Genomic DNA, 19,992 nt, shown 5'->3' on the forward strand with positions numbered 1-19,992 from the left:
CCTCCCATCAGATGTTTGCAGCGTCGCCTCATTTGGTATCCTTTTCCAAAGTATCTGGTCCTGCTGGAGAAGCTTCCCACCGAAGACTCTCTGACTCCTGAGGAGTTTGACATGCTGCTAAAGCCTCTTGCGTAAGCTTTATGTTGTATGTACGGAGGATCCTGAAGGCTGCAGACTGGCCTTCACGACTGTGCTGTGCTTGCAGGGACCTCTGCTCTCTGTACCGCCAAGACCAAGAGATCTGCGCTGCTGTCCTGCTGGCTTTGTTGCCTGCCATCAGAAGTCTGGGCAGAACCCACCACCCCAGGGAGGACATGAGACACGTGCAAGGGTCGCTGCTCCAAGTGCTGGCCGGATTCTGGTGACTTATTCCAAATACTAACCATCATTCAAATACACTCTCCCGAGCGCATGGAAGCGTGGCAGTTCTGGTCCTCTGGTGCTGCCAAATTTAAACAGTCACTTCTTTACATTCATAGTTTATAGTTCAGTTCATGACAAGTTGTAGCTCTTTAGTACGCTTGAAGATGTCACACTAAAAATGTAGTGACCCCAACACGACAACAAGAAACGTGTGCGGCTGATGTTCATGTTTTGTTACTTTGTTTCAGCTTCCTGAGCCAGTCGGGAAAATGTGTGGCTTCGGTGCGCGCTGCTTTAGTGCGATGTCTCGTCGGCCTACAGGAGGTAACTGCGCAAGAGATTTCTGTTGGAAACTGCGTTTGTTCACAAAATAACCCGAAAAAGATCAGAGGGTTTTTCAATGTAAACCTCAGGAACTCTTTGCTAGGAATAGACGGTTGGATCACAGTGGTGCTCAGCAGGTTGGAGCTTGTATGTCTTTCAGCTGGTGTTGCTGCTGCCCAGATGGCTGCCTGCTCAGAATGAGCTGAAAGCTCCTCAGAAAACTCCCTTAATAGAATGCAGAAATCAAACTGAATCGCTAAAATAAATCAACATGTCAATGTTCAAGACATTCACCACCAGGGTTTCTACTGAATTTACTTTGTCTACCTAAGTCTCGTGGTAAGAGTTGCACCCCTGTGTGCTTGTGGTTCAATCCTCGGGCAGGAAATTCACTCTTGGTGAGAGCCAAAATAGTTCGTGCATCTTGAAAGGTGTTTTATTAAACAGTCCATAGGTGTTTTATTTAGTAGTGTGTGTGTGTGTGTGTGTGTGTGTGTGTGTGTGTGTGTGTGTGTGTGTGTGTGTGTGTGTGTGTGTGTGTGTGTGTGTGTGTGTGTGTGTGTGTGTGTGTGTGTGTGTGTGTGTGTGTGTGTGTGTGTGTGTGTGTGTGTGTGTGTGCGCGTCAGGCGGACCCCTGCTCTCAGTGGGCATCGCTGGACCTGAGAGGCTCTGACTCTGAGGAGAGCAGTCCTGTGTCCAGCATCCTCCCCTCGCACCTGGCTGATGCCAGCCACCAGGTGCGCATGCTGGTGGCCATGTCGGTGGAGAGGTATGTGTCCCTGGATGTACTGCTGTGCTGAAGTGGAGACGGAAGATGGCGCTCTACCTGTTCAGGCTGTTCCTGGACCTGAGGCCAGCCGGTGCCGAGCGCAAGAGGATGCTGCCGCTCAGACAGCAGCAAGCGGCCTTTGAGAACATCTACCTGAAGGCTCAGGAGGGAATGAGGCGGCCAGTGAGGCAACGTTCGCCACACACTTGAAGTGTGGCCTCTCCGGTGTTTAACCCTGTGGTCCCTGTGGTGGCAGAGGGGCGGCGCTGTTGGCGAGGAGCAGGATGAGAAGTTGAACCGCAAGGCCACGCTGCTGAAGAGCTTGTCCATGGTGCTGCGCTGCAGCCCCGTCTGTGAGAAGCAGGCGCTCTTCGCTCTGCTGCAGTCGTACAAGGAGAACGACATCGAGGAGCACCTCATCAAGAAGGTTGGGATTGACTGGCAGAACCCCGTTGCCCAGGTGGAGTGACTGGCTGTGTGCGTGTGCTGCTGCAGGTGCTGTGCAGCGTCTCCAGCACGCTCGGTTACAGAAGCGTCAAATTGCTCCTCAGCTCTCATCTGGACTATCTGGTGGCAGAGTGGCTGTCGCAGAGGCAGTCGGACGACCGCTACACGCTGGGCTCCTTCCCCATCTCTCTCCTGGACCACAGCACTGTCAGAGACTACTACAAGTGAGGACCGGGTGCCTGGACTCCAGGTGTAGATTCCATGCTTTGAAGGCCATGTTTTTGCAGCTGCTGCTACCAAGTCCTGGTGCCCCACCTGGTCTTCCTGGATGACTTTGATCAGGTGAAGTCCATCGGGAGGTGTCTGGAGAAGGACTGGAGGGAGCTTTTGGCAGACTGCTTCCCCAAGATCATGGTCAACATCCTGCCCTACTTCGCCCTGCCTGACCAGGACGCCGATGTGGCTCGGCAGAGAGAGACGGCCCACCGCGTGTACCAGCTGCTCAAAGACGCCGACTGTCTGGGCAAACAGGTGACACGGACGCCCTCATTCAAACCACTCACCGACCAAGAGTGGAGATGTCACACCGCCTCATTCTCACCACTTCAACCCAAACATTTTCACCCCAAATTTTCACAAACCCGTGCCTTTTTTGTATGCTCCGTTTTGCAAGCTCTTGGAAACGTGACAACATGGGTTTGTAACGTGAACCGTGTAATGTACGCTTTGATCTGACCGGAGATATAAATCCCACACTGACGTCATTTCAAACAGGGACTAGATCAACTGTCCCACAGACATGAATTCAAATTTCTCATTTTTAGACCACATGTTTGTTAATGTTAAGGATGCCCTTGATACCATATGTTTTTTGAAAATAAAAGTGGCATTTCTTCCATAAAAATTGTGATTGAAGCCCTTTCCCTTGAATGACCCAAGTCAGACATCAGAGACAGCCACAGTCCCCTGAACAATTTGATGTGATTCATCTGTTCATTTCGGCTGTTCGTTGTCGTCCCTTAAATTTAACTAAACTACTCTGTAATCGTTAAAATTTTTTTAGTTTTTTTTCTGTCTTGTAACTAGCTTTAAACCTGTAATTTCCGATCTAAATCTTTTCTGCGTTGCTTGTCTTGAACGGTTACGAGAGGTGCGTCAGAAACGACGCATGATGTTCCATGTTTTCCATTCCAACCGTTGCTGTTTCAGCAAATCGACAGCCTGATCCGCAGTCACCTGCCCGACATCGTGGTGGAGCTGCTGATGACTCTGTATGAAGGCGCTGCGGCTGCTGGAGACCTGAAACACTTCATGGGGTGAGCGAGGGTCACACACTATCATTGGGGATTGAAGCGTGACGGGCGGTTTCTGCCCCAGGGAGCTGGACCCCGCGCCGAACCCTCCACATTTCAGCTCCCATGTGATCACAGCCACCATGGAGTACCTCAGCAAGTGCCACGGTGCCAACCACAGATCCCTGGTGGCCATATTGTCCAAAACTCCAGTAAGATGTCACCGTTGACTGTCCGTCATCTGGTTATTTGACTCCGCCCCTCCCTAGATCTCCATTCAGAGGATTTTGCTGGCCGTGTGTGAAAAGGCAGCCGAAACCACCAACAGCTACGAGCGCCACCGCATCCTCATGATGTACCACCTCTTTGTGGGGCTGCTGCTCCGAGAGGTGAAGGATGGTCTGGGAGGAGCCTGGGCCTTTGTTCTGAGGGACGTCATCTACACACTGATCCACCAGATCAACAGCAGGTGCCAACAGACGCGGCCCCACGTGCCTGCTGGTGCTCCTCTGCTCACTGTGTGGCCCACTCTCTCCACAGGTTGGTTCAAAAGGACGAGGTGTCCATCAGGAGCCTGTCACTCTGCTGCAGCCTATTGGACTTGGTGTGTCGCGCGGCGCTGCAGTACTGCGATGACGCGCTAGACTGCCACCTACAGGTCATTGTCGGGACTCTGACTGCTCAGGTGACCAGCTGGCCGGCAGCCTCTCGGCAGGTGAGAGCCAACTTTCCTGTTAGAAAAATGTTTTTCTGGTAACGCCAAGTTTAAGAGATATATATATATATATATATATATATATATATATATTTAAATAAAAAAATTCTATAGAGAGATTTGTGTATCTATACATGCATATCTAAATCTATGTATTATATATATATATATATATATATATATATATATATATATATATATATATATATATATATATATATATATATATATATATATATTTTTTTTTTTTTTTAAATAAAACTATTTTACTGAACATAAATGTTGATCACGACCAGCAAAAAAAGGTTTTGGCTCAAAATACAGTGTCTCGCCTTTAGTGGAGGGCGATTCCAAGATGCCCAGATGCCTCGCCAGCACCTGCTTCTGATCCTACTGATGCTGTCCAGGCAGGCACACCGGCCTGGACAGCATCATCTCAAATCAACAGCATACATGCACCATATTTTCCTGAATGTCATAGTGGAGCAGTGAAAACAACATGTCTTGCAGCAGCCGCTTCACGCTGTCATTCTTCCCTGCAGGTTCTCAGTCTGCTGCACTTCCTCATCATTGACAATCGGGACAAACTGAAGGAAGCCATCTCTCACCTGGAGGCTTTTCCTGACCTTCCCGAGTTCCAGGAGCTGCGATCTGTCCAGCACCAGCTCAAGTACAAGCATCGAGCCTTCACTCTCAGAGAGGTAGGTCAGGCGGAAAGGCCGTTCTCTTGTCTTGTCTTCATGGTGGTACGACTGAAGCGCTGGTGGTGGTTGTAAACCCGCTGGTTTGCTGCTGGTGATATTCATCGTGGCAAACTCTTGCTGCTCCTCAGGAGATCTCCCACTTCCTCTCAGTGAAGTCTTGCGACTCGCTGCCTTTGACGAGGCTGGAGGGAGTGAAGGAGCTGAGCAGGAAGCTGCATGAGCACAAGGATCAGATCAGAGAGCTGCTGAAGGAGTGTCACGGTGGGAGCTGCCGCGCCAGACGTGCTGCCTGCGGCCGTCCGTAACACTGCGTCTCTCTGACAGCTGAATCCACTGACAGCGTCCTGGTCAAGCTGGTTCTCCACCTCCTGCGGCTCTGCAAACTGGCTGTCCACCACCCGGGTGGAGCAGACGTCCTCGGTACGAGCGCGGCTTCCATGGCTCTGTTTGTGACTTGCCACTCAGCGTGGTGTCCCCGCAGAGGCAGCTGGCAGCTGTCTGGGAGAGCTGGGGCCGGTCAACTTCCCCACCATCGCCTTGCTGCATGGCAGGGACCCGCTGTACCGGGACGCTGCTTCCCTCTTCACCTCCACGGAGCTGCAGCGTCTCTACATCATCCTCAACTGCATGAACCACGCGCTGACCGACCAGCGGTAGGTCCAGCCTGCGCCTCAGCGGCACGACACTGACGCCGGGCTCTGCTGTGTGGCAGGATTGAGGTGAGACAGGCAGCAGCGCAGTGTCTGAAGAACATTCTGGCCACGCAGTCGGGCGTGGACTTCTGGGAGCAGCACAAGGACAGCAGAGATCCCATGCTGGCCTATCTTCACCTCTTCAGAAAAGCCAACAAGAAGGTGAAGGAATTGCTCTGGGAATCACCAGGCGTTTATCTCTGTCTGAGCTGTATTGACCTCTGGTTCTTGCAGGTGGCGACTGTTGGTGTGGAGCGTAGTTCAGAAGCTGCAGAGAAGCTGCAGAATCCTGACTTCTGGATCCCTAAGGTGGGGGGTCACAGGACTTGGCTCGGCTCTCTGTGCACCACCCTGCTGGACAGTGGAGGGGTCAAGTGTGAGGCTTTACGACTCACCCGACCTTTGTGTCTGGTAAGGAAGGCTCCTCACTTCCTCCACCCATCTGCTTCCTTCTGCTCCGCCCTGGTAGGACCTCACTCACCTCCTCAGCTCATCAGCAGGGAATGCTTTTCCAGGTCAAATGAGACAGAACGATGACCAGTGCTGCAGGTTGTAGTTAGTCATCTGATTCTTTTAGGCAATAGAGCAACTTGACTTAAAGCCGGTTGGATTCTGTGGCCAAGTCACTCCTGCTGTGGTCACGTGATCCACTCAGGTTCAAAGACGTGCACCTGGAAAGTCAGTCACATAGTGAAGTAAATCAATTTTCACCAGACTGACACAAGATGTGGATTTACCCGGGATTTTACAAGCTATGGTCTCATGCAAACGTCTCTGCAGTGAGCGTCTGCGCGGACACTGGTGGGTATGTGCGTGGCGCCACCTGCCGTTCGATCGAGCGCACTGCAGTCAGTATATTCAACAGGCAGACCAGGCACAGGAAAGTGCTCCATGGAGGGCGGCAGCGGACACCTTTTCACCTGTCACCAACGTTAGGAGCGTAATCGCTCTCGTTGGTTAAACAATTCTAAACAACTCTCTCACTCTCACGCACACATCTCCAGGTGAGTGTGGACTGCTGCCAGAGGCTGCTGCCGCTGCTGGTCCACTCCATCCTGCTGGACGACTCGGATGGAACCTGGAGGCAGCTTCTCTCCTCTCACATCCAGGACTTCTTCAGCTTCTGCTCCCGCAGTGCCCGGGCCTCCAGCAGCGCCGCCACCCCCCTCAGTCACCACTCAGGTCCGCACAGTTGTGACCTCCTGCCCGGCTGCTGCTGACTCCCCTGTTCCCTCAGAGTCCGACAGTGCCGGCCCCGGCCTGTATGACACCACTTCTCTGCGCACCATGCTGACCGTGGTGGACTTCCTCAGGCACCAGCCCAGGGCGTCGCACACTGACGGGTCCGGATCTTCTGACACACACAGAGAGTGCTGGTGTGCACTGTCTAACCTCTGGCCCTGACGCCGTCCCTCAGTGATTCCTGTGGCACCGTGTGTGAGTCCAACTTCTGGCTGGAGCTCAACTACCTGGAGGTGGCCAAAGCGGCGCAGTCCTGCTCCGCCCACTTCACCGCGCTGCTGTACGCGGAGCTCTACGTGGATAAGATCAAAGCAAATGTGGAGGCCAGCAGCAGGTGATCCCTTTCATCACCTGTCCACCAGCCTTCCTCGTGAATCTGCTTATCATTACGACCGCCACCAAGGAGGTTGGGATCTGTATGTTCGCCACTTGAACTCTGCAACGTTTTCCAGACTGATAATTCTTGGATTTCGGAAGATTTTTACTCCTAACTGGCTCTTGCTCGTACACTGGAGAAAAAGCACGTCTGAATATATGTCATCATCCATGTTGGGCAGAGTAGGACTGCATGTAGTTGAACTGCAGTCTGGGGTCGGCTGCTGCTACTTCAAATGTATTTGTGTTCTGCACTGCATCCGGTAACTTCTACTACTTTTTGGGGCATGTTTTAAGTTAAACTACTCAAATTAGCAACAGCGGTTTTGGTCATGAGCAGAGGATAGCACTGAAAACACATGGTGTACTTTGAGGTTGCTCGATGGCAGCAGTCCTGTGCTGGGTAGATTCACCCTCAGGGGTCATTTCTTCATCGTTTTCTTGATTTGATTCTTTGCTGTATTTTATAAATGCAACGCTTTTCCTGTTTGATGACGAGTTTTTCCGATGGTTAGTTCCAAACCTCTTCCGTGTGTTTGACTTACAGAGGGAAGGCCAGGACGTCCCGAAGGATCAACTTTGAGGAGAGCAGCCAGAACTTCACCATCTCCAGCCTGACGGAGAGGAGCGTGGAAGACACAAGCATCAGTCTGCAGGTCAGTCCTCTGTGACACACATGTCAAGAGTGTCCCGAGTGCTGGGACCGGTGTGTGAGTGTCAGTCATGTCAGTTACTGGCCTGCACCTGTTCGCATGACTCCAGTTTGACCTCTGTAGTACTGTTATGTGAGCGCAGGAGCTGCTGATCGAAGTGTATCGAAGCATCGGGGAGCCTGACAGTCTTTATGGCTGTGGTGGAGAGACCATGACCAGCCCGCTGACCAGGTATTACAAGTGACTCCAACATTTGCTGTGCAGTGGTTCGTGAAGGTTGCAGGTTCAATCCCACCTGGACGTTGTTCTCCGTGATCGAGAGCTTTTACCGTCGTCCATCGTCCTGCAGGATACGAACCTACGAGCATGAGGCCATGTGGGGCCGAGCTCTGGTGACCTACGACCTGCATGCTTCTCTGCCCGAAGTCACCAGACAAGTGGGAATCGTGGAGGTTGGACTCTTTGCCGTCTTGTGTGCCACACGTGTGCCTGACTGTGGGTTTGATTTCTGAGGATTTGTTAGATTAGATTTAAAGGAGACAGACTAGTGTAAGTACTAATGACGGACACGAGGTCGTCCTCTCCTGTTGTAGAGTTGAACTGCGCATGACGGCACACGTGCTCTGAAGCTTTTCAGCGTATTTGCTGGACTTGCCTACCTGTGTGTTTGTGGTTTGCCAGGGCCTGCAGAACTTTGGCCTGAGCAGCATCCTGACCACCTACATGAGGGGCCTGGAGAGTGCAGGGGAGCAGTGGGGCGCAGAGCTGAGAGAGCTTCGCTTCCAAGCCGCCTGGAGGAACACTCAGTGGGACTGCCACCTGTCGGACAGGTGAGCTGCCTTCAACGCTGCTGCTCTGGAAAGCACATTCATGCGTCAAGCTGTCAAACTAGGAGAGAGGAGTCCAAGCCAGGGATCCACGAGTCGGTGTTCAGTGCGCTGCGAGCCTTGCGGGACCGAGAGCTGTCCGTGTTTGATGAAGCTGTGAAGCAGGCTCGGTGAGTGAGGCTGGCCACGTGGCCTCGTCCCTCGCTAAATGGCGGTCTGCCGTGACAGGAGCGCAGAGGTGGAGCAGCTGTGTCGCGGCCGACTGGAGGCCGTCTCCTCTCTGTACCCAGCCCTCAGGAACCTGCAGAGCATCAGCCAGCTGGAGAGCATCAGGCCGCTTTTCTCTGGGTAAAGCTCCAGTCAACTCACTGCTGCTCCATGAAGAAAGCCCAGCTTCATCCTCCTTGCCATCAGACCCTTCTCAGGTTCGCTTCTGATGGATGTGTGCCGTCAGTGGAAGCAGCACTCACAGCTCCTGGTCGACAGCGACTTCTCCTTGGTGGAGCCCATCCTGGCTGTCCGCTCTATCGCCCAAACGACGCTGATGTCCAAGATGGTGGACTCAGACGCCGTCCAGTGTCTGAGCTCCGTGTACACCGAGCACCTTCTGGAGCTGTGTCGCGCAGCGCTGAAAGCTGGAAACACTCAAGTACGCTTGGCTGTCAGCGCACCGCTGACCTTCTGACCTTCTGACCTGTGCTCTGGCTCCTGTGCAGCTGGCAGAGCGAGCCGTCTTCCAGATGAAGACGCAGGATGGAGGAGGCTCCTGGTCCTCATCACCCGTGTCACCGTGGCAACTGGAGGAAGTGCGTGTGTTCTGGGCCAAGGGTGAGCAGGGTCTGGCTCTCGGCCTCCTGCGGCAGATGACGCACCGCTTGGAAGAGAAGGTGACATGCACGGGCCGCTGACTTGGCTCATCTCCAAAGTCTGTGATGTTTGGAAGGAAGACGGAGTTGCACAATTTCTTCTCTGATATTTTTAATTTTTTTACATTATTGCGCCCACACCACCATCTTGTTTTGGAAGCGGAGGGTGGGCTTGTTGTCGTGGTGCCCAGTGCACGTGCTCCAAGTGACCGCTGTGGTGTCAGATGTTGAAATGAATCACATGGGCTCATTCTAATCCATGAGTTAGAGTCAGATTTGTGGTGTCTCCCAGGTGGACCTCAACCCCGCTCTGGCTCCGGTCTACACCGAGTGTCTGAGACTATGTGGTGACTGGCTGGCTGAGACCTGCCTGGAGAGCCCGGGCGTCATTCTGGAAAAGTACCTGGAGAGGGTAACCTGGAGAATCTCCTCTGCTGCCATGACCTTTGCTGAACCCCCCCTCCCGCTGTGCGCTTCCCTTCCAGGCAGTGGAGGTGATCGAGCAGGACTCGGGCATGCAGGACGGCCATCTGCAGAGTCAGCGCACCGAGGCCTTCCTGGCCTTGGCCCGCTTCTCAGACGCTCAGTACCAGAGCATCGACAAGTACATGAGCTCCTCTGAGTTCGAGAACAAGCAGGCTCTTCTGGAGAAAGCCAAGGAGGAAGTGGAGCTGATCAGGCAGCGAGAAGTGTCGTCCAACAGGTGGGTCCCCGTGGTCCAGCCGCTGGCCTTGGCTTTGAACAGCTCCGTCTGCTGAACCCCCTCAGGTACACCATCAAGGTGCAGAGGGAGCTGGAGCTGGACCAGAAGGCTCTGTCCAACCTGCAGGCGGATCGGCAGCGCTTCCTCTGTAAGGCAGTGGAGAACTACATCCAGTGCCTGGAGGAAGGCGAGGAGCACGACACCTGTGTGTTTCGTCTGGCGTCGCTGTGGTTGGAAAATGCTGATGTGAAGTCTGTCAATGACCTGATGAAGGTTTGAGAGGCACCTTTTCAACTTGGAAGAAACACACTCCCACGTCAACTTCTCTGTGAAATATCCAGAAAGGTGTGAGGAGCATCCCATCCTACAAGTTCCTGCCTCTCATGTATCAGCTAGCTGCTCGCATGGGAACCAAGATGGCCGCCGGCGCCGCTGAAGATGTGCTCACTGAAGTAATGCAACTCTCTGTAGCAGTTTCCAGGACCTGAGATGCAGCCGACGCGTCCTTCTTGTTTCCAACCGTCTTAATTCTGTCCCCTCCGCAGCTGCTAAGCCGAGCCTCTCTGGAACACCCTCATCACACACTCTTCATCATCTTCGCTCTGGTCAACGCCAACAAAGACGAGAACTTCACCCGCTCGCGTCTGGCCAAGAGCACGTCGTGTCAGACCTCACAGTTTGACCAGGTGGGCTCCTCTTGCTCCAGTCCCTGACCGGGAAGTGAGGGCGTGTTCTTCCCACAGGAGCGCTCCGAGGTCGCCCGGAAGATCATCCACACGGTCAAGAAGAAAAGAGGCCAGATGGTCCGCGGCATGGAGCGTCTGTGTGACGCCTACATCGCTCTGGCTTACATGGACGCCAGCCGGCACAAGACGGAGAAGAGTGAGTACCCGCCGGCTCTGGACCCGAGGTGAGGTGGGAGGGTGATGAGCACCAACATGCCTGTGGATCACAGGGCCCATTCCCATCCCTGCTGACCAGCCCATTGTGAAGATCAAAGACCTGGAGGAGGTCTCCATCCCAACCATGGAGATCAAGGTGAGGCCCTCAGGAATTCACTGCAGGACACCAGTCCGCTGACCTAGTTGGGTGTTGGCTCCTTCCTCCCCTCTGTCAAAGACCCACCTCACATTTCTGAAGTCATCCTCGCTGAGTGACGGAGCTATTATCGTTCAGCTTCCCTTCTCAATGGTGATGAACTGACATCCAGTTCTGACAACAACCTCCTCCCTTCTAAAATGGCTGCAGCTCTCAACCCTCTCATTTTAGGGTTTTTCAGCAGCTGATGTTAACTTCACTTGATGTGTCGCTTTTGTGCAGCGGCATTTAAGTTTGTACTTCTGGTGCTGGGACAAAGTTCTTGGCAGGTTTTTATTGTTCTCTGATAGTTCAAGTCACATTGCATTGGCAGTAGTTCCAATCATCCGTGGCTGATGATTCGGAGTGATTCTGTCTCATAGAGAACAGAACAACAACAACAGCGTCAGGTTCGTGAGGAGGAAGAAGGTGAATTGTTCTCAACACATCAGGAGAAAGGAATGTTCCATGACATTTCCCTGGAAGTTTCCGCCTTCCATTTAAGTCCTGTCGTGAGGAAAGCAAAGGGCCAGCGTGGAGGCTGAGGAGACCCAGAGCCATGTGTGGCCTGCGTCTTCACGTGTGCCAGCCTCTGCTCTCTGAGGACCTTCTCTGCATTATCTGTCTGAAGACACATGCTCACACCGAGTCTGCTGCTCAAGTGTTTTTCATGCGAGCAGCTCAGATCCAATGTTTGTGCCTGGTATAATGGTGGCCAGTGGCAGGTCCATGTTTGTTTGTTTGTCACGTCCTTCTGAACAGGTAGACCCATCTGGTTGCTATGACAACCTGGTGACTCTGAGAGGCTTCGCGCCCCACTATCACCTGGCAGGTGGGGTCAACCTGCCCAAAATCATCGACGCCGTGGGCTCGGACGGCCGGAGCCGGAGGCAGCTGGTCAAGGTGCGTGCGTGTGTGTGTTCCAGGACACGCCTACTGTCCAAACCCAGCGGCTGCTGCGTGCGTGTTCCTCCGCTCTGCTCCGGTTTGCCTTGTGTTTATAATTAATCCTCTTCTGTTTGTGGGATCACAGATGTACTTGAACACTCTTAGTGAGGAGTGCATTCTTTGGGGAGTGGCTGTGTGTTTGCTCTAACTCTGGTCAGCCTCTTAACAGCTAATCATTCGCCAACGTCCCGCATCAACTAACAGTTTCTACAGTCCGGAACAAAGCAGCACGCGTTTCTTTGATGTCACCAGCCACGTGGCTCAAAGTGACTCTCTTTCCCTCGTGGTTACACAACTGCCGTTATGTTTATCATTAACCTTTGAGACTTTTAATTGAGGAGGCTCCGATCGATGGGTCACCGATCATGATGGGCTGATTTCGGTTGATCACTGCCGACCCCCCTCCCCCGTGGTGCGTCCGCTCCTCCCGCCGACACAGCACCGTCTCGAGAGACTCACCAAACTGCGACGTCTCACATCCGATTCAATGTTTTTCAGTTGTCTTTTGACTGAATAGTAGCTGCAAGGTTTGTCTATTGTTCGCCTCTTTTAATGGCTCATGTTTTCACATCATGAACACGGCCGGTCTCATCATATTGATGACAAAGTCTTTGTCAATCCATGTGATCGGTATTTGGTGATCAGTGGTGATTGGCGCATCCCAACTTTAAATATTGTGAACAGTTTGATGCCAACTATTCCATTCACACCGTCCTTATTACAGCAAAAGCTTGTTGAAGACCGATGCAAGCTAATGTAGTGTGGTGGGCTCGGTCGCTTCAACCCTGAACTGTGGGAGTGCTGTGCAGTGCTGATGTGAAGAGAGTCTCGGACTCCTTGGAGCAGCCTCTGCTCCCTGTGGGCAGCGTTTTTTCTTGACCTTTGCCCTCTTGTGCGCGTCAGGGCCGAGACGACCTGCGGCAGGACGCGGTGATGCAGCAGGTCTTCGGCATGTGCTCCACGCTGCTGCAGCGGAACCTGGACACCCGCAGGAGGAAGCTCAACATCCGGCGATACAAGGTGGCCCCCGGGGGACAGGGTTGGCCCGTGGCTCGCTCTCACCTCTCCAACCGTCCCGTCAGGTGGTGCCTTTCTCGCAGTGCAGTGGCGTCCTGGAGTGGTGCTCCGGCACCGTCCCCATCGGGGAGTTCCTGGTGGACGCCAATAAAGGAGCCCATAAAAGGTTCCGCCCCCAAGACCTGTCCAGCTTCGCCTGCCGCAAGAAGATGATGGTGCCGTGCCAAACGTGACCTTGAGATCCGTCCTGCCTGCTGCGTGTCACTCCATGTCCTTCATCAATCATCTGCTGCAGGAGGCCCAGAGGCTCGGCTTTGACGCGAAGCTGCAGAGCTACCTGGAGGTCTGCAGGGACTTCAAACCCGTCTTCAGATATTTCTGCATGGAGAGGTTTCTGGATCCAGCGGTGTGGATGGAGAAGCGGCTGGCCTACACTCGCAGCGTGGCCACCTCCTCCATCGGTAACGCACCTTCACCGCTGTTACGTCCAGCAAAGTTGAGCTGACTGGCCCCTTGTTTGCCAGTGGGCTACATCGTGGGCCTGGGTGACCGTCACATCCACAACATTCTCATCGATGAGCAGACGGCGGAGCTGGTGCACATCGATCTAGGTGAGGTGTCATTTGCATGTGGAGCCCAGTGCCTGGAGCCATCCTGACCTTTGCCCTCAGGTGTGGCCTTCGAGCAGGGAAAGATCCTGCCCACCCCGGAGACGGTTCCCTTCAGGCTCTCCCGAGACATCGTGGACGGGATGGGCGTCACTGGAGTGGAGGGAGTTTTTCGGCAGTGAGCACTGGTCCACCACACTAGATCTTGCATTATCAACGAGTGGGAATATCAGTGGTGAACCTTTCAGGTGCTGTGAGAAAACCATGGAGGTGATGAGGAGCTCCCAGGAAGCCCTCCTCACCATCGTGGAGGTAGAGCTGCACAGGTTCAGGTGGCACGCGCAGCTCCCCTCAAGTCTCTTCTCTTCCTCTGTGCTGGGATGCAGGTGCTGCTCTATGACCCTCTGTTCGACTGGACCATGAACCCCTTGAAGGCCTTTCACCTGCAGCACGACGAGCAGCAGGAGCTCAACGCCACGCTCAGCTCCACCATGGGGGGAGAGGAGCTGGGGAACCCTCGGAAATCCAGGTGCTTCATGCAGATCGGCAGCAGAATATGACCCGGTCCCACCCCTAGTTTGGCAGGACAGGCGCCGTGCTGGTGACGCTGCAGCAGGAAGGTCACGGCTTCCACTCCAGCTCCAACTGCAACTTGAATCCTGCAAAAAAGTTCGGCCAAACGGCAACATTTGCATCACATTCGTGTTTATTTTACATGACAAATGTTGAAAGATAGAACTAAGATTTCTTGACTTGGTGAGACATCGTCGGCTTCCTATAAGCTTGAAAGTAGAACCTCAATGTAAGGTCAAAGTTCATCCCTGTCTTAAACTGAGCAAAACAATCACAAGCCTTGACTCCAATACGTCCCTTACGTTACAAATCTTTCTTGAAATTACAGGATTTATGACTTGTTTTGAATTAGCTTTCTTTAAAATAAAGAAATAAAAAAGACACTGCCTTTGACAGTGTCTGTGCAGTGACAGTAAACGCCTAGGTACACTGGTATAAAAGCCTGGGGAGTCTCGAGCCAAAGCAAGGCCCCTCTCTCACGTCTGCCTCCTCTCCTTCCACAGCGACACGCAGAGCTTCAACAAGGTGGCGGAGCGCGTGCTGCTGCGGCTGCAGGAGAAGCTGAAGGGTGTGGAAGCCGGGACGGTGCTGAGCGTGGGAGGGCAGGTCAACCTCCTCATCCAGCAGGCCATGGACCCCAAGAACCTCAGCAGACTCTTCCCGGGCTGGCAGGCCTGGGTGTAGCGCCGTGAGGACTCTTGTCAGGTCGCGACGCAGGCCTCGGAATGTTTGGCTTTGAAACCGCCATCACCAATAGTGATGGGTTTGCTGCTTGATGCTGTTGTGGGGAACATGGTGCTGTGAACGTACAGTAGCTGCCTGCCTCCCTCCATCGTTCTTCAACACTCTGAATAAATAAAGTTCAGGGGGACTCAGCTGACCCCACGCTCCTCCGTCACTCATTAACTGCAGTAGAATCCTTTCCTTTCATCCTCTCGCGGTACCTTTCCACTGAGCACTCCGTCACCGCGCTGACACCCCAGCTGATAAGCACCGGTGACGTGGCCTGAGGAGGGAAAACTCTGAGAACTCAGAGCAGGTCTGCACAGTCCGAGAGGGCCACTCTGAGGGACGGAGGGAGGACCTGTCACCACTCGGGATTTCACCTCTCAGTTCTCTTAAATCTCTTCTTCTTCTGAGCCAACAGGATGAGAAACAGTTCTGTGAGTAACCTTTCATCATTGGTTCATGATGATCATCTCCAGCTGCTTTCGTGTTCCCGCACATTGTGACTCTTCTAATGGCTTTGGATCCTCACCAACAGTACGGTGTGTCAGAAGACACCTTGGCCCACGATGCGCCTGAGAAGTGTCTGAGCCGGGCAGACGTGAGGCCCCAGTACGTCCATCACTGCGCCCTAAAGCCACCACCTGAAGAGCCGCCCAGACACAAAGGTGCTGCCGTCGGTGCAATGATGGCTTTGGTCTTAGGTTCTGTGTGTTTCTAAGTGTTCAGTGTACGGACAGAGACTTGAAGGGCTTTTTTGAACTGTCAGCTAAAGAGAGAGAGGTGCAACTCCCTGACCGGGCATCCAACCTGGGCCACGGAGAGTCTGTCGTCTGAAGTGATGACCGAAGAAAAAGAGCCGAAACTGAGTCGCGTGTCGCTCGTCCCATTTCATATCTTTCCTGGAAAATCCCATCCAAATCTCTCCATAGCTTTTCAAGTGATTTTGAACACGGACAGACAGACAAACCAGAGCCTTGGGAAACGTAAGTGAGTGGACGTAGAAACCCCACTTTCTCCAGTGGTTCAGGTGACAGGAGCAGGCTGTGTTTTCTGCTGGTGGAGTCAGACTGCAGACTCTGTGGTCAAGTCACTGTCTGTGTCCACATCAGGCAGGAAACAGCGGTGGCTGAAGTGTGCGGTGGTGGCGCTGGTCTGCCTGCTGCTCCTCCTGCTGGTGACGGTGATCCTGCTGGCCTATTACCGTAGGTTCTCTCCCAGAGACGGTGAGTGAGGGTCACTGAAGTGTTGCGTCTGCCGCAGTCTCCTCGCCCTGCGTCCGCGGCCTGCAGTGTGGTGACGGCAGCTGCGTGTGGGACTCGCAGTGGTGTGACGGCGTGATCCACTGCCCTGCCGGCCAGGACGAGGCCAACTGTGGTGAGAGCCGCTCCACATTTACACAGTTACTACACAGCCCGGAAAAAAACTCCACTCCAGCCCGCGCGAAGCATCTCTGTGTCGTAGATGAAAGAGCTTTTATATGCCTGGATGCTTCCACCATGGCCTTTGACGTCCTGCCTCGCTCGGACAACCGTCTCCGTCCACAGACTGAGCTGCAACACTGCACTTTCATTTGATATCGAATATCATTTTGAGTCGTGAAGTCAAATGTTGTTTCCACCAAGCAGTCCAGGAGGGCACCTTGTCTCGGACTGTTACCCATATTCAGGGTTTCCAGCAAGAAAAGGGGCCAAACACAACCGACCCATATGTTGGTGGGCTTTGCCTGGACTGACTGGAAGAGGAGGTTCACAGTTGGCAGGTCACATGTTCCTTCAGATCCAGTGGGGCAGACACGTTTGGACACGTGAATAAATACCAAAACCTGCGTTGTCACGTGAGTCAGATGGAACCAAAGTGCATGTCAATGACGTGTTGGATGTTGTGGTCCGCTGACGCGGGCAGTAAACAGAGCTCACCAGCAAGGTTTTGCCGGCGCCAATGAATGGGTCAAACGTTTCCAACGTGTTGCCTCTGCTAAAGGCGCCACATCAAGACACTGGCCCTGAGCAACTGAGCAGCCGTGTCCGTGTCAGTGGAGGCGCAGGATGGGGCTGCCCTTCGACACACACACACACCTGTGACTGCTGTCTGAATCACACATGACCCTGAACGCTGACCCTCTACCTCTGGCGTGTGCTCCTCAGTCAGGTTGAGCGGCTCCACCTTCCAGCTGCAGGTCTACTGGAGCCGCAGCAGGAGCTGGAGGCAGGTCTGTTCTCACGGCTGGACGGAGCAGCAGGGCAGGTCCAGCTGCAGGGACCTGGGTTTCGGCTGGTGAGGCCCGCCCGACTCTCTCTCTCTCTCTCTGCTCATGAAGCTGAAGCTGCGTCACGTGACAGGAACACCTACCACACGTGGGGCCCGCAGGAGGGCCGTGCGGCGGAGGAGTTCCTGATGCTGAGGCCTGGCGTGTCCAGCCAGGCGCCCATCCTGCAGCAGCTGGACGCCAGGTGGGTGGATGACGGGCCTGACACCTGAGCGCCTCTGACTCTGTCTTGCCGCCTCCCTCCGCAGCCGCAGCTGTCCCAACAACTCGGTGGTCACTCTGCAGTGCACCGGTGAGTAAGCGCTCTCCGCACCCACCCGTCACCTCGTGCTCCTCACCTGGAGAACCCGCCTTCCCTCCCTCGCTCAGACTGTCGCAGAGGCATCAACTCCAGCCGCTCCTCGCAGCAGGCTGCGCTGGGCTCCTGGCCCTGGCAGGTCAGCCTCCAGGTGCGCGGCGCCCACCGCTGTGGGGGCGCCATCGTCTCCCCCTCCTGGATCGTGACGTCAGCACACTGCATGGACAGGTGAGCGGCGCGGCTTCTGCTCCAGCCCCCGCAGCGTGACGCCTGCCTCCTCGCAGGTTCTCGGACCCGGCGGAGTGGCTGGTTTACGTCGGGATCGTGGACCCCCTGGATGTCCTCTTTCACCCCGCCCACCGCGTCGACCTCGTGCTCAAGCATGACGGTTACGAGGCGCAGTCCCGCAGAAATGACGTCGCTCTCCTGAGGCTCGTCAAACCGCTGGACAGTCAAGGTGCGCGCGCCTCCTCCTCCCGCACCATCCACTGCTTTTCTTCCATGCTGTCTCCATTGGCTGCTTTCAACGGGTCATTAACGCGCAGCCGCCAGTGATTTCGGACCGGTGTGTCTCCCCAACACGGGCCTGAACGTGTCGCACCTGCAGGGCGCCTGGACGACGGGGTTCAACCACTCAGCAGAGGCAGGTGCGTCAGCCCGCCGGTAGAGGGCGCCATTGTATTGGCTCACACCGCGGTGGCTCGGCGTCACAGTACTGTAGTAGGTGACAATGGGCTTTTCAGCGTCACGACGCGCTCCTCACTTGACTCAGCTCTTCGTCACGAGGATTAAGTCAGGGGCGGGCAAAACAATCTCCGTACACATCACATTCTCGCCACAAAATGGTCATTCAAAAACGGGAAAATAGTGTCATGAAGTTGTTTGTTTTGTACATAATAATTTGTTGTCATTACTACAACTATTGCCTAAACATCAATACATGGGAACATGAAATAAAACTGACTAAAAAAGGAGTAAAAACTTAAAAAATAAAAAGAATACACTAAAAAGATTGTTGCTATGACAACGCGACCCAGAGGGGAAAATCAAAATAACAAGATAGTTATTGAACAATCTCAACAACCACAGAACATAGCGAGGCAAACTATGATTACATTCAGTCATACAAATGTCAAATTCAGTTCAGTAATGAAAACAATCCAAATGAAAATATGTATGAAAGTAAAACATGGAATTAAAAACACAGTAAATGCAATATTGCAAACTAAAATATAATGGTCATGCCCAAAATAAAGATGGCTATTTAGCTTGATAGAATTATTTATATTGTAAGTGGAAGTTAAAATTCATGGAGTGACAGCAAATGTTTGACGTTGCTCGACAGCTGGCCTCAACAGAGACGGCGATGCCTTCAGGTTGCTTGGCTAAACTTCAGTAGAAGACGGTGCAGGTATTTTGTGCAGCTGCTCCGACCACTGACGGCTTCTCCTGTTCCAGGCCTGATGGAAACTCAAGTCAATTTTGTTGACATCGACACCTGCAACAACTCTGTTCCTTACATTGGACGAATAACCCCCGACATGATTTGCACACAAGAGGTCAGAGACGGACCCAAGACGTGTCGGGTAAGAATGAAAGTCTGTTCATTCACATTCTGGACTGTGGCTGTTGAAGGTGGTTTGTTGCTGCTACGAGGGGAAAAATGAGAGAAAGACACACATAAACACATATTTGCAAAGCAGAGAAAATAGTCAAAATGATGAGTAAAAGTGTCCAGATGCCCTGCGATGTGCTTGTGACCCGTCCAGGGTGTCCCGTGCCTCTTGCCCCGAGTGGCTTCAGTTTAGGCCTCAGCGCCCCTTTAGGCAATAAGTGGAGGAGGATGGAGGGATGAATGAGGGACAGTTTGAAACAGTGAAACAGCTTGTTACATTCTCATAGTGTCAATTTTAAGTTATTTATGAGGAAAAATAAATAATAAAAGTGACTGTCCCTGTTTCAAATATGACGAATATTACACAATATAAATCAACAAATATGGGGGAAAGACTGGCACAGTCGATATATAACGGCTAACAAGAACAATTGCAATGTGGTTAACATGTACCTATAAAGCCAAAGGATCTGTCTATATTTCTGAAACAATAATACTTCCTAACTTTCTTGACTGTTGCATGGGTTGACACGCCTGAGAGCTGGACTATGATCACGGGGTCTCACAGGTTATAAAGCTGTCGCTGGGTCCATGATCATGTTGCTGGGGGTAAATACAGACGCTCAAGCAAAAGCCTTGCTGGCCACCTCTCCCCGGCAGAAGGACAGCGGCAGCCCGCTCACGGCCATGGTGGACGGAGTCTGGTGGTTCCTCGGCAACAACATCTGGGAGGAGCACTGCACCCACCTGTACAAACCAGGTGTTTACGCCAACACCACCTACTTCCTGGACTGGATCTACAGTCAGATGAAGGTGAAGAGGAAGTCCACCCCACACCCTGCGTGAGGTTGGCTTGTTGGGAATGAGCTGAACCTGTGAAAACATGTCC

The 19,992-nt window shown here is 53.2% G+C and overlaps 2 protein-coding genes across 10 annotated transcripts in view; both read left to right on the forward strand.

Moving 5' to 3' along the window:
* The window catches only part of atm (ATM serine/threonine kinase), a 21,766-nt gene extending 6,636 nt beyond the window's left edge, over positions 1 to 15,130 (forward strand). Inside the window, exons 19-63 of one of the 9 annotated variants that reach the window (XM_053873007.1) lie at positions 52 to 131; positions 206 to 361; positions 612 to 687; positions 1,314 to 1,456; positions 1,522 to 1,639; positions 1,713 to 1,883; positions 1,952 to 2,127; positions 2,191 to 2,434; positions 3,113 to 3,219; positions 3,281 to 3,407; positions 3,465 to 3,664; positions 3,736 to 3,910; positions 4,453 to 4,611; positions 4,743 to 4,875; positions 4,939 to 5,034; positions 5,096 to 5,267; positions 5,327 to 5,468; positions 5,541 to 5,717; positions 6,311 to 6,488; positions 6,544 to 6,649; positions 6,724 to 6,882; positions 7,471 to 7,579; positions 7,719 to 7,807; positions 7,926 to 8,028; positions 8,258 to 8,406; positions 8,457 to 8,573; positions 8,632 to 8,751; positions 8,818 to 9,052; positions 9,120 to 9,290; positions 9,562 to 9,681; positions 9,755 to 9,972; positions 10,038 to 10,245; positions 10,314 to 10,424; positions 10,518 to 10,658; positions 10,716 to 10,854; positions 10,928 to 11,010; positions 11,812 to 11,952; positions 12,901 to 13,017; positions 13,080 to 13,229; positions 13,310 to 13,475; positions 13,539 to 13,625; positions 13,686 to 13,800; positions 13,871 to 13,934; positions 14,009 to 14,151; positions 14,699 to 15,130. In XM_053873007.1, coding sequence (XP_053728982.1) covers positions 52 to 131; positions 206 to 361; positions 612 to 687; positions 1,314 to 1,456; positions 1,522 to 1,639; positions 1,713 to 1,883; positions 1,952 to 2,127; positions 2,191 to 2,434; positions 3,113 to 3,219; positions 3,281 to 3,407; positions 3,465 to 3,664; positions 3,736 to 3,910; positions 4,453 to 4,611; positions 4,743 to 4,875; positions 4,939 to 5,034; positions 5,096 to 5,267; positions 5,327 to 5,468; positions 5,541 to 5,717; positions 6,311 to 6,488; positions 6,544 to 6,649; positions 6,724 to 6,882; positions 7,471 to 7,579; positions 7,719 to 7,807; positions 7,926 to 8,028; positions 8,258 to 8,406; positions 8,457 to 8,573; positions 8,632 to 8,751; positions 8,818 to 9,052; positions 9,120 to 9,290; positions 9,562 to 9,681; positions 9,755 to 9,972; positions 10,038 to 10,245; positions 10,314 to 10,424; positions 10,518 to 10,658; positions 10,716 to 10,854; positions 10,928 to 11,010; positions 11,812 to 11,952; positions 12,901 to 13,017; positions 13,080 to 13,229; positions 13,310 to 13,475; positions 13,539 to 13,625; positions 13,686 to 13,800; positions 13,871 to 13,934; positions 14,009 to 14,151; positions 14,699 to 14,879 — 6,372 coding nt within the window. In that variant the 3' untranslated portion in view covers positions 14,880 to 15,130. Of the gene's footprint in view, positions 1 to 51; positions 132 to 205; positions 362 to 611; positions 688 to 1,313; positions 1,457 to 1,521; positions 1,640 to 1,712; positions 1,884 to 1,951; positions 2,128 to 2,190; positions 2,449 to 2,493; positions 2,987 to 3,112; positions 3,220 to 3,280; positions 3,408 to 3,464; positions 3,665 to 3,735; positions 3,911 to 4,452; positions 4,612 to 4,742; positions 4,876 to 4,938; positions 5,035 to 5,095; positions 5,268 to 5,326; positions 5,469 to 5,540; positions 5,718 to 6,310; positions 6,489 to 6,543; positions 6,650 to 6,723; positions 6,883 to 7,470; positions 7,808 to 7,925; positions 8,029 to 8,257; positions 8,407 to 8,456; positions 8,574 to 8,631; positions 8,752 to 8,817; positions 9,053 to 9,119; positions 9,291 to 9,561; positions 9,682 to 9,754; positions 9,973 to 10,037; positions 10,246 to 10,313; positions 10,425 to 10,517; positions 10,659 to 10,715; positions 10,855 to 10,927; positions 11,011 to 11,811; positions 11,953 to 12,900; positions 13,018 to 13,079; positions 13,230 to 13,309; positions 13,476 to 13,538; positions 13,626 to 13,685; positions 13,801 to 13,870; positions 13,935 to 14,008; positions 14,152 to 14,698 lie in introns of those variants that run through there. The other 8 variants (XM_053873006.1, XM_053873008.1, XR_008415688.1 and 5 more) reach the window with 8 other exon arrangements.
* A 1,839-nt stretch (positions 15,131 to 16,969) lies between these two features.
* On the forward strand, positions 16,970 to 19,949 carry LOC128763478 (transmembrane protease serine 2-like). Its single transcript, XM_053872262.1, has 9 exons — positions 16,970 to 17,001; positions 17,069 to 17,198; positions 17,292 to 17,374; positions 17,439 to 17,482; positions 17,560 to 17,716; positions 17,773 to 17,945; positions 18,034 to 18,135; positions 18,947 to 19,074; positions 19,764 to 19,949. Exons 1-9 carry the CDS (start codon positions 16,970 to 16,972, stop codon positions 19,947 to 19,949), a joined length of 1,035 nt encoding a protein of 344 aa, XP_053728237.1.
* Positions 19,950 to 19,992: the final 43 nt, after the last annotated feature.

The sequence above is a fragment of the Synchiropus splendidus genome, chromosome 8 (assembly GCF_027744825.2).
Source record: "Synchiropus splendidus isolate RoL2022-P1 chromosome 8, RoL_Sspl_1.0, whole genome shotgun sequence".
NCBI lineage: Eukaryota > Metazoa > Chordata > Actinopteri > Syngnathiformes > Callionymidae > Synchiropus > Synchiropus splendidus.

What these genes read in the sequence shown, in the direction of transcription:
- LOC128763478 (XM_053872262.1), top strand. Translation starts at nt 16,970, where the DNA reads ATGGGGCTGCCCTTCGACACACACACACACCT. An exon ending in CAAACCGCTGGACAGTCAAG is followed by an intron (nt 17,946 to 18,033) that starts GTGCGCGCGCCT and finishes ATTAACGCGCAG; the next exon opens with CCGCCAGTGATTTCGGACCG. An exon ending in ACGGACCCAAGACGTGTCGG is followed by an intron (nt 19,075 to 19,763) that starts GTAAGAATGAAA and finishes TCTCCCCGGCAG; the next exon opens with AAGGACAGCGGCAGCCCGCT.